Source organism: Mycteria americana, chromosome 5 (assembly GCF_035582795.1).
Source record: "Mycteria americana isolate JAX WOST 10 ecotype Jacksonville Zoo and Gardens chromosome 5, USCA_MyAme_1.0, whole genome shotgun sequence".
NCBI classification, from domain to species: domain Eukaryota; kingdom Metazoa; phylum Chordata; class Aves; order Ciconiiformes; family Ciconiidae; genus Mycteria; species Mycteria americana.
This window is the reverse complement of record NC_134369.1, coordinates 48,247,475-48,259,911: the sequence shown is the minus strand read 5'-3', so window position 1 is coordinate 48,259,911 and position 12,437 is coordinate 48,247,475. Positions and strand designations below refer to the sequence as shown.

The 12,437-nt window shown below is 40.8% G+C and overlaps 1 protein-coding gene across 3 annotated transcripts in view; it reads right to left on the bottom strand.

The window, feature by feature from the left end:
• The window catches only part of TTLL5 (tubulin tyrosine ligase like 5), a 145,060-nt gene that overhangs the window by 64,013 nt on the left and 68,610 nt on the right, over positions 1–12,437 (bottom strand). For all 3 annotated transcript variants that reach the window (XR_012775944.1, XM_075503279.1, XM_075503280.1), the window contains exon 29: positions 11,444–11,634. Coding sequence is in view for 2 of the 3 variants with exons in the window: in XM_075503279.1 (XP_075359394.1) it covers positions 11,444–11,634 (191 nt within the window). In the remaining variant the exon portion in view is untranslated. The remainder of the gene's footprint in view (positions 1–11,443; positions 11,635–12,437) is intronic.

Below are 12,437 nucleotides of genomic sequence, written 5' to 3'. Positions count from 1 at the left end.
ACAAAGTATACCTACTACAAATTCCTTGAAGAAACCATGTAATACAAACAGATTTTTCTAGCACCACCTTTTTGTTACCCAGGCCAGATTGCTGACCACACCCCATACTAAAACATCTTCATTTTATGTACAGATTTGAATTTGCAGGAGCAACCAGCCAGAAGGGAAGAACTGGGGCTAGCAGGCTGGGAAGTGTGAAATCTGTGTGTGTACCAAGACTGATCTGGCCAAAGGCCTGTGACATTCCTTCTCTGCTCGCAGAGCTTACCAGCTTACAGGATATACATATGCATACAGAGCACAAGTGTTCCAGTCTCCAGAAAATGTTCCAGACAAAGACCTGCCAGAGACATTCCTGGGAAACCTGACAAACTTGCAAATTCCTTTGTAGTGTCTCCAGTGTATGCATCCATTTAACAATGAAAAAAAAAAAACCCCAAGTTAATGCTGCTGCTGTGGATGGCTGAACTCCCCTCTTCCTTCTCCTGAAAAAGTCAGGCTTTCATTTAGACACTCTCTGCCTCAAAACTTCCCAGTGGGAGTGATTTTGATAAGGCACAGTCCTGCCAAACATTTGATGATCAGGGTGTAATCTTTCCCATAACATGAGTTCTAGTTGCTCAGCCTGGCCCATTTGGTGACTCTCTGCAGATGTTGCTGCATCATAACAAAAACCTCTGCTCCTATTCCCTTTGGAGCCTCAGAGCAGAATGGGTTCAATTCAAACACTGCAGAAGCTGCATTGACATTTTTGCTTCCTACAACCTCTGCTGAGACCAGTTATATTACTGCTGATGCTACAAATCAGTAGTATTAAAAGTAATTCCAGCTCCTGTGTGAACAGCCTGGGGATGAGGAGGAGATGGGGCCCTGCAGCAGTGCAGAGCTGCGTGAAAGAGGGAAGAAAAATATCCCTCAGCTCCTGGCTTCTTGATCCTCTTCCTAGTTACAGTGAGATGCCTTTTTCCTTTACACTTCCCTTCCTCTCCATCAGTGGAAGGGTAAAAGCCAACGAAATGGTTACATAAAGAAAATAAATCTGATTAAGACTCAGATAAAGTGGGTTGAGTCAAAGCAAGGGACTAATACTGAAAAAAACCCTTTGGTGGGGAAAATATCCCCACAAAATTTCTGCAGGTATCTGCCACACCCTGAGTTTAATGGTCTTTTTGCAGTCACTCTGTTGTGCTGCTTAGGTCTAGAACTGAAAGAGCTGATGCCCACTGGGACCCGTACAAGTGTGTTTTGGCACACTGGCAGTTTGCTTTGTGACACTTTTCCTCTGCTGAGGACAAGGCAGGCCAGGGTACCACACTGTGTAATTGAGACAGGTAACTGAGCAGTGGTGTGGGTTCAAATATTGTTGCAGCTGATGTTAAGGTGAAGCTCGCTATTTTGGGATTGCTGTGGCATATTTTTCCTACGAGATCATTCTGGGGCACTATGAAGTGCCCATTCCAATTCTTCCTCGCTCCCTCTCCCCTGTCCTAAGGTTTAGTAAACTCATCTGCTTCTTGCTAATTTTCACATTCTGTCCAAATGAAAAATGTAGAATGAGAAAAGTGCCCCATCCTCCTATGGATCTGTCAGTGTGTTTGCAGGAATCCTGGCTGCTGGATCTTGGGCACTGACTGGCTGCATAGCAGAGATAGAGGCAGCTCAGTATAGCCCTTGCCTGGGTGGTCTGATGTTATCCCTGTGATTAAACTGCATGGCTAGAAGAATTGGAGCTATTCCTAATGATAGCTGGGTCCTGAAATCTCACACTCTCCCTCACAGAGAGGGGCAGAGCTCACACCAGGTTTCCCCTCCTCCTCCTCTTCCTCCTCCTCCTGGTGAAGCTGGCCAATTCAACACATTCTTCAGTTCACTAGCATTAATAACTACAAAGTACTACAGCCTGGTAGATATCAACTGCAGCCCCCCACACCAGCCAGAAATAGGGACCTCACACAGATCCAGCATTGCAGAAGAAAACCTTCTTTTTACCTTACAGCATATTTCAGAGAGAAGTAGCATGCTATTCACAAAGAAAAAACACATGCATATCCAGGATCCAGCCACCTGGCTCTGGATCTACACACATGCTATGCATTTTAACGTCCTCCCCATAGAAAGTCCTGCCATACAAGCACACGGAAATATTTTATGCTAAACACACATGAAAAAAAGACTTTAGGATTAATGCCTGGTAAGGAACACAGCAGAGGGAAAAGAAGTCTGGATTATTTTGGTCACAGCCTTCATCCATCTATCCATCAGGAAAGGCCAATGGCTAACAGTAGGTACAGATGAAAAAAACCTCTTAGTTCAGCTGTCCAGAAGTACCATAGTAGCCAGTCAGGTCCCTATATCACAAATTAAGGCAAGAAAGGCAATTAAGTCCCTATACAATGAAAGGGGCTTACTGAACTGTATCTTCAGGCTTCATTCCCCAACTCACCACCAACGTATCTGCCTTGATTCTCCAATAGCACTGTTACTATCTTAGGCTCGTGCTAGGCAACAGGCAAACTGAACAAGAAAATTTCAGAACAATTGAAAAATGTAGTTGAGTATCGTTAACATCCTGACAACACTGCAGATTAAACACTACACTAGACATCTTCAAAGACATCATCACTCTGTAAAAATAATTAGCAATCATTTGCATGCCATAATTAGGGATATCGCTAATTTCAGATACTGATTTCCTCACAAGTGTCTCAGTAACCCACTTATCATAAAGGAAATATTTAGCTTGACTACAGTAAAGAAATGTAGCGAAGAAAAAGTCATAAATATGGAAGCAGCAGCATAGCACACATTCCTCAGTATTAAAGACAAAAGGTCAGTGCAGAGCAATGGCCCAGCAAACTCGCTATCCTGCCTGACATATTTCAGATGGAAGAAATTTTAGTTTCCATGCATCTAACTGAAACATCTTATTGATAAGGAAAATGAATTTATTATTTCTGTATCTTAAAACCTAAGGATCTATCATTTGCAAAATGCTCACTCTTCTGTCTGAGGTAACTATGGCCTGTTAAGCTTTCTGCCTTAATGGTATCTTGTTGCAGGAAGATTCAGAAGGTACATACATTCTGTGACAACTATTCACTTTTATTATCAGTTTGTACTCTGATGTCTTCCCACTAAACTGAATATCCCCTTCTTATTACAAGAAACATGAATAAAATCAACTTTATTTACCTTGTCATCCACTGCTCTGTATAATTCCTTCATACCTATCTTCTCCCTAAACAAACAAATTTAATATTTTCACTTCCTTGTAAAAAATGCATTTTGCAGTTCATTGTTGTAGTCAGTCATCTGTGAATCCCAGTTATTTTTCCTGAATTCACCTGAGGAATGGCAACCAGAACTGAAAACAGTTTTTCAAGGGAGGGCATGTAATTGACGCTTACATAATTACATACTATTTCCTATCCTGTTCCTTACACATGCTAATAATTTTTGTCTGTTGCCTTTACTGCTTGACTTAGAACAGGTATCTCCACTGAGCTTTCCAGAATAAAGCTTATTTTTTCTTCCCTAAATGATTAATTTAAAGCTTATTACTTTTAAGTGGTTAAAATTATTGCTTGTCATGTAATCAGTTATTTGTAAAGACTGAACTTCATCTGCCATTATCTTGCCCAGTTAACACAGTTGTTAAATTTCTCTTAGCTTTTCTCGGAATAATCAACAAAAGAATACACATGTACTGACAAATTACCAGGAGGTAGGCTCAAGTTTAAGTTTACAGCACACACGTAACTTCACAGTAATTGAACATCTGGATGCTTGTAGTCCACATTATACTGAAGGTAACAAGAAGTCACCTCATGTAGTAAACATGAGCTGCACAAGCATGTGTTCACATGGATGAACACTATAGAGTAGTTAATCTACTGTAAATTCACACCCCATATTACCTTGCAATAACTTGCTTTTATATTCATTCTTTAGGTAATAATATGCCAGTCATTACAAACCTCCTCCTTTCAAATCTTTAATTTTACACTCCATCATGTGCATTCTGTATTCTGCATCTTCAGTTATCCACTTGCTGTATAGCAACCTGGCTAGTTATTCTTTTGCTTGCTTTCTGTCAGTTTTCAATCTATTACAAAACCTTACCTCTCACCCTACAGATACCTGGCTTGCTTAACAGTCTTTGCTGAAAGCTTGTCAAAAACTTTTGAAAGTTTGAACAACAAGACCTAGTTCCACTAGATGCTATTTTTCTCAGCTCAAAGAATTCTAATAGATCAAGACATGTTTATCTGGGTGAATTAACGTTCCATTTTTATTTCAATTTAATATACATCTGCTAGCGGAGCAAGACTCGCTGCTTTAATTTATGGGAAACTTTAGGGTCCTTATTACAGATAAACACATTTGTTGCCTTTCCGTCTTCTATACCAGCTTTACCACTGATCACACCTTTCAGTAGCAACTGTCACTTCACTGTTGCATTTCTGAACTCCTAAATGTTTACCATCCAGCCATAGAAGTCTCACAAAACATTTTTTGCCTATCTTTTCTCCTAGGAACTTAGCTTCATTACCTAGAAAGAAAATGTATCTCCTCTGTACCTACCCTAGTGAAAAATAATGCAAAAGAAATTATTTAGTATCTCAAATGCCCATATCCTCCACAATTTGTTTCTACAGACCTAGACTATATCCCCACTGAGTTAATAAATTAATCTATCAATAGCATATTTAAGGAAATCTGATTTCCTGTGGCATCCCCACATGTCTCCCTGGCCAATAACTACATCATTTACAAGTCTGCGACCTATAACACCTTCAAGATCTTTCCTCCCTATGTCCCCCTAACTTACAAGCAAGAAGCAGCACATGTTGCAGCTAGTTCCAAATTAGAAGCCTGTTCAATGCTAACTAATATATGCATTCTGACTGGCTAGGCAACAGCCCAAACTGAACAGATGTGTTGAACTCCACTTGATGTTAGCCCTCGGCTGAAACACTCTCATGGCCTTGCACTTCTATGCACTTAACATTTTTCACGAAACAGGTAAGAACGTACTATCTTCCAGACTAATTTAGTTGAAACTTGGGGAATTTGGACAGGGGCTTTCTCTTTCATACTTGTTTTCTTATGACCTTTTGAGCTCAGATACCTCCTTATTATCCTACTCAGCCATGAACTTATCAGGTTAATGCTGGATCCTCAAAGGCACATATTTTCCATAGAGATCTCGTGTTGCTTGCTCCCAAACATATTGGGTAGTAAACTAGAGGAACACCTTGTTATTTTTGGATACAGTGGAGTACTATAGTTAGATGGTGAGTATTGCAAAAATCAGGCAGTGTCTGAAAGATCTCTTAGGGATAGAGGTACATAATTCTCACTGTTTGTCATAACCTCCAAATCAGCTTTATTATTAGATTTTTATGTAATAATTTTATGTAATCACAAAAACATTGTAAATCTGTGTTTAAGTAAATAAAATGGAATAAAATTCTTCAGAAGTAAAAACTTACATTCACAGCTATATTTAACAATAAAGATTCTCCCCATCAGCTGATGTCATCTACCTGGACTTGTACAAAGCATTTGACACTGTCCCACACAACATCCTTGTCTCTCCAATTTAGAGAGACATGGATTTGACAGATTGACCACTTGGTGGATAAGGAATTGGCTGGATGGTCGCACTCAAAGAGTTGCGGTTAATGGCTCAATGTCCAAGTGGAGACCGGTGACCAGTGGCATTCGTGAGGGGTCAATATTGGGACCGGAGCTGTTTAACATCTTTGTCAGCGACATGGACAGTGGGATTGAGTGCACCCTCAGCAAGTTTGCCGACGACACCAAGCTGTGCGGTGCTGTCAACACATCCAGAGAGACCTTGACAGGCTTGAGAGGTGGGCCCGTGCGAACCTTATGAAGTTTAACAAGGCCAAGTGCAATATCCTACACATGGGTCAGGGCAACCCCCAGAATCAATAGAGGCTGGGCAGAGAACAGATTGAGAGCAGCCCTGAGGAGAAAGACCTGGGGGTGTTGGTTGATGAGAAGCTCAATCTGACCCGGCAATGTGCGCTTGCAGCCCAGAAAGCCAACTGTATCCTGGGCTGCATCAGAAGAAGCGTGACCAGCAGGTCAAGGGAGGCGCTTCCCTCCCTCTACTCTGCTCTTGTGAGACCCCACCTGGAGTACTGCATTCAGCTCTAGGGCTCCCAACATAAGGAGGACATGGACTTCTTGGAGCGAGTCCAGAGGAGGGCCACCAAGATGATCAGAAGGCTGGAGCACCTCTCCTATGAAGACAGGCTGAGAGAGTTGGGGTTGTTCAGCCTGGAGAAGAGAAGGCTCCAGGGAGACCTTATAGCAGCCTTCCAGTACCTGAAGGGGGCCTACAAGAAAGCTGGAGAGGGACTTCTTACAAGGGCATGTAGCGATAGGACAAGGGGTAATGGCTTTAAACTGAAAGAGGGTAGAATTAGACTAGAGATAAGGAAGAAATTCTTCATTATGAGGGTGGTGAGGCAGTGGAACAGTTTGGCCAGAGAAGCTGTGGATGCCCCATCCCTGGAAGTGTTCAAGGCCAGGCTGGATGGGGCTTTGAGCAACCTGGTCTAGTGGAAGGTGTCCCTGCCCATGGCAGGGGGCTTGGAACTAGATGATCTTTAAGGTCGCTTCCAACCCAAACCATTCTATGATTCGCTGTATTTATTAATTTGTAATGCTGAAAATTTATCTTTCATAACCTAACTTGAGATTGTCATACTCCAGTGTGTCCTTAAGGCAACATCTTTCCTGCACTTGCCATTAAAGAGAGTTACAGAAATTACCCAAACAGCTGCTCCTTTTCTAGTCTAAAATAGAATAATACTGCTCCTCTTTTCTCTATTCATCTCTCTCTCATTCCTGCAATTGGGCAGTAAGGCATCGTAGAGTGATGTAATGATTCTTATGGGTTCTAGATCAATATTTCTATTGTATACCACTGTGAAGGCATCCTTGTTTTCTCCATGTTGCAAGCATGAAGATGGACTGATGAAGTTTTATACGATATAATGAGAAATATTTTTCAAAAATACAAATTAATGAAATGCAAAATGTTCTCACACACTTTGTGAGACAGTCTGTCAGGACTGAAAACTAACTGTGTACAAGGCAATGAAACCGCACATCAGTAAGTCTCTACATTCCTACCATCTCCACCTCCCATATTGTAAGAACTGCTCACTTTATGAGTATCACTGTGAAGTTCCCATCTGGTATTTCAGAAGTGAATGGAGAGGATTGACAAGACAGAAAGCTGATGTAATCATAAAAATCTCATTTTCTTAAGACAACAGATTTTAAATATCTTGTTCAAAGCTCATCAGATACTTACACTTAAAATTTTCCCTTTGAACATTGCCATTTCAGCAGCCAGTTGGCTTAATAAATTAAACTGATTTAATACAGAGGGTAGAATACAAGACTGTAAGAGAGAAAACGTGAAACAGGTGCTTTGGGCATGGGTAGGAAACAGTGAAGAACAGCAGGAATTGGAGGGGGACAGAGGTGGACTCCCAACCGGAATGGCAACATCATTCCAAGCACAGCTGTTAAGGCTACATTCCTGGGAACCCCCGAGACCGACACTAGTACACAGATACCAGAAGCAATTCTCACAAGAATGGGAATGGAAAACAAGCTTCCCAGCTGCTCTTAGAAGGAGGTAATGTATTCAGAGTACCCCCACCCCCAAGACACAGCTGGGCACAACACAACAAACCAAGGCACAGACAAATGCATTCAACTCTCACACAGAAGTTCTTGCCCTTGGAAAAGAAACACAGTCCACAGCAATAGTAGCATTTTCAAAAGTCTCTCCTTCACACACCCCCTCCAAATCAAGAGTCCTAATCTTGCCATTAAACACAATTAAATCCAAACATCAAGTCCCTTTCATACCAGCCAGGTACTTTCCAACAAGGTAGACTAACTCCAAGTTTCTGGAGTGGTTTTAAACAATTATACTATTTTTATTATTTAGGTAAGTGATGTTCTCTTCCAGGGGTCATCTTCATGCCAATTTATTTTAGAATGGTTTTACTTTGAAAGGACTATTACATTTCAAGTGGCTTAAACAGAGGAGTGAAAAAGGGGGAAAATAACAAGTCAGTCTCCTGTCTAGAAATGCATAGGAAAGTAGTGTCCTATAAATCACCCTCATACAAGCCCTACCTCTAACCTTCTCTCAGCTTTCAATCCCTTACTTCTCCTGTCCCAAAGCCAGCAGGGTTTCATAACCCAGAGTCCCCAAACACTCCCATCCCAAGTCTTTCCCCCTTTCAACCCATACCGATGGTCTTTGACTTCTCACTTCTCTCCAGCTGTTTACTAAATCCCCTCCCACATGTTTCTCTATCTCTTCTGCCCCTATCTTCCCCCCTCCTGGTTCAGACCAAATCCTTGTCTTCCCAAATCTATAACTACACAGAGCTCTCAAATAGTTTCACTGATATCTACCCTTCTGCAAATCATTCCAAACTGCCAGCCTACTCTGTAATGCCTGCACTTCTCCTATTCATTCAATCCCCCTGCTTCAAATCCACATCCATACCTAGTGGCCCAATGCCAGGTGTCCTGGTTCCAGGTCCCTCAACAATGAGCCCAACCCTTGCTTGGCTCCTCCAGTTTTGCCTCTACAGGCACTTGCTGCCATACTGTTATGCTTTCATTGTATGCTGGTACCTCTTGTCACCCTTCATTGCCATGGAAGCCTTGTCTTCCCACAGAAGTAAAACCCTTGCTCCTTGCTGCAAGACAGGCTTTAAAAGCCAGGCTGGATCAAAGAAATAATCAGAATGACTCTTAGATGACAGAAGAATAAAATGTGTCCAGGAAACAATAAAAAAGCACAAGTAGTAGCCGTATGCTTTAGCTATGTTCCTTTGGGCCTTGCAGTTACATCTGAACCTTCCAAAACATCACTATTTCAGGTATGATTAAAATAATAGTCTCAGCTTAGAAATTACCATATGCCATAAATTCAGTACTGAAGAGTCAGACTGCCTTAAAAGAAAAACTGTCCTCAACTAAACCATCCAAATTTTCATACTAAGCAAGCTTCAGATTTCATCTCTCCAAAGGGATTATTGCAGAAATATGGCCTGGAGAATCACAGTAGAGAGCAGATGTCTAGAACTGAATGGATGCAGGCTCAGGAAGGAAATGAACTGTCAGGTAGTGCTCCAGCTCTAAACTTTTCATTGACTTGTGAATCCCTTTCTACACGGATCTCTTTCATGATGACAGAAGACCACTAAGACACAACCCAACCCATGTTTCTGTATTTCACTACAGAAGCAAAGCCTGTACAAACACTGTAGCCGAATACAAAATATATCAAAGTCACTCAGAAAATCTACATTGTCTGCTAGGAGCTGAGGTCTTTATTGTTTGCTTGTCACAAAGAAGGGAATTAGCACCTTCATCCTCCTTCTATACACTTCTTACCTCCTCTGTGGGAAAGTATCTCGGGAGAACCCAGAAGCAAAAAGCAATGCAGACACATTTACCATGACCAACACATTTCCAGAGCTACCACTGCACTTCATAGCCACTTCTGGACTTGAGTATACTTACACTGATTGACTGACTGGTGGCTAAACAGGTTTCAGACTTCACCATCTACAATTACCAGAGTATGGTCCTTTGTCACCCAACACAGCTATGCTCAGGAAGCTACCCTGCCCTTCCTATGTAGATCTTTGTGAATTCTTCTCTGGATTCCCCCTTCTATACTTCCTAATTTAATTAGTAGTAACTAGCTAGTTATATAGAAGTTATATAGAATACAGAGGTTTAAAAATCACTTAATAGCTATATAAATGGCAGCAAGAGGACAACTTGGGTTCTCTAGACAGACCTAAGAAACCACAGCAGTTGGAGCCGAGTGGGAAATGAGTGGTTTTAGGGAGAAAGTCTATGAATTTATTTTTAAAAGTTCTTTTCTGAAAAGACTGAAATGAAATAGATGCATTTCAATTTTTTCCCAAATATTTGTTTAGATACTAATTTTTATCCAAGAAGGCAGTTTCCATCATATATTTAGCTTTCAACATATCAGCATTTCCTGAATGAAAATGTTTCACTACCAAATTTTTTGAACAGTTTTACTGACAAAGTTTAGCTTAAAAAAGCTGAATTCTGATTTCATTAAGAGAACCAGACTGACAGCTCTGAATATTACTGGACAAGCAAACAAGCTTCTCCTTATGTTCCCCATGCTGCTTCAGGCTTTGAAAGATCAGATTCTCTAAGTAGGGTCTGGTCTGATGCAAGATCAGGCCTCAGCATCACTGGTATATTCAGTGCTCACATTCTCTGCTGAGTCCATCAATAAGAAGATGCTTTGTTTTTGTGACTCTGCCCTTTAAAGTTCAAGACTTATCTGCAAAGACCAGAGTGCCTGCGTTAGTTTTGGAACTGCCCAGACTGAATCAAAACCTTGAACTAGATGTAGAAGGTCCAAAAATCTATTCAGCTTCCTAGAGTTATAAATGCACCCCACCTTTTGAAAAAGGCATATTGCCAATCATCTAATCAGATATTCAAAAACCAAATATGTAACAATAAATTTGAAAGAACCAAAAAGAAGCAAATAGCAGCAGCTATTGCAACTATTAAACATGCCTCAGAAAACTTAGCAAAACATCACTTTTAAAACAATACTTCCAAAATCAAAGTATCAGAGCATAGATATTTAAACTGTTTGTCCCTAGCAAATAAAGAGGGAAAAATTAATTTCCAAGGCAAAGTGCCTATCCTGGAGAACCTCCAGTTGGCAGCTTAATTAACTGAGAAGTGTCCAACTTGAACACCTTTGATGAACATAACTATAGCATATTATAAAGAAAAAAAATGACTATGTGTGTAGCCATTTAGGACATAACAACTCAAAAAGAAATATGAAAGTGGAAGTCTTACCAGGTACGTTTGATCTATACCACCACGTTTAGCAAAATGATTATCATATCCCATGCTCGTTATGTACTTCATTATGTCTTTACGATGTTATTGGAATATAGAATTTACACCAGAACCTGTTCTGCAGACTTTCATTCCCAGCACTGTCATGACACACTGGAGGAATGAGGAAGCAAATTTCACGGAAGCACAAATCTGAGAACACTTGGTTTATGTGTTTCACAAGACCAAGCATAGAGTTGGGGTTTTTATAGCATATTTTCTAATCCTCTGCCCAGTCTCGCTTTCTTCTATAGAAGGACTTTAGCAACATTCTTGTCATCTCACGGAATATCACAATTCTGGTTGCTGTGAACACTTCAAAACAACAATATGACAGAAACTGACTTTCATGAGATTTACTCCTTCCAGCATGTCTCAGCCCAGCCCAGTGCTGACACAGAAGCCTGTGACAGACTCTTCTGTTGTCACAGGGATTCTAGCTTTACTGCTTACATACCTGCTGTGTAAGGAGACTCATGTGGCTTGGTGGGGAATACTGACAGGCTGCTTGCTTTTCTGCCAGCTGCTGCAGTTCTGCTGCTACCATACTGGGGCTATAACGTTTGCCCTGGGAAGAAGTATCTTCTGCATCTTTGTGCATCCTGGCTGAGCCCACACACTGCCCACTTGGACTGCGATGGCACAAACCTACCAAACAAACATTTGGATATGCTTAGTGAGCGGTATGTCAGACTCTCTCAGTGTGCTGATCACAGAAATACAAAAGCAGGCATACTTTCTGCAGATTCTAGGGAGAATACAGCCTTCTATTCTGCATGGATATTGCCTACACGAGCTTTTGTCAATTCCAAACCTGTATTCTCTTTATCATAATGTATCTAATGGCACCCAATTCCAGAGAATATTGGCTGCTGTTACCTAAGTTAAATCTATAATGTTTGTCCTTAAGAACAAATGGATCCCTTTAAAGCTACTCAGTTGGGAAGTCAGATTTATTTTAATGCTAGAAAGCTTGTCAATATATATACATCAACCCTAGTGAATGTGTGCTGACCCTGACATACAACCTAAAACAAATGTATACCATCATTAAAAAAAAAAAATATTTTTTATATATATATATATATCAGGACCACAGCTGTTAGCCTCTGTGTGGTTCCCAAAACTTTCCTAATAGTTACAGTCTGCATCCATAAATTCCTACAGTTTCTTCTACCCTTCAGATTCCTTACACTCTAAAGTTGCATTGCTCAGCTATGTTCTACCCCAGAATGGTAAATGAGAGGTCTCCAGATCTTGTTTTTAAGATACTCTTAGATATGGCAGTGCTGAAAGGTCCTAGAGAATGAGATACAGTAGTGGTTCATTCAGATCTTTCTTTTTTGGAGGTCTTGACAGACCTTTAAGTATTCAACAATTACGAGGTTTTGTTAAAGGATTTCTCTGCATGATAGAGAAATACAGAACAGCACATAGACTGAGACTTCTGC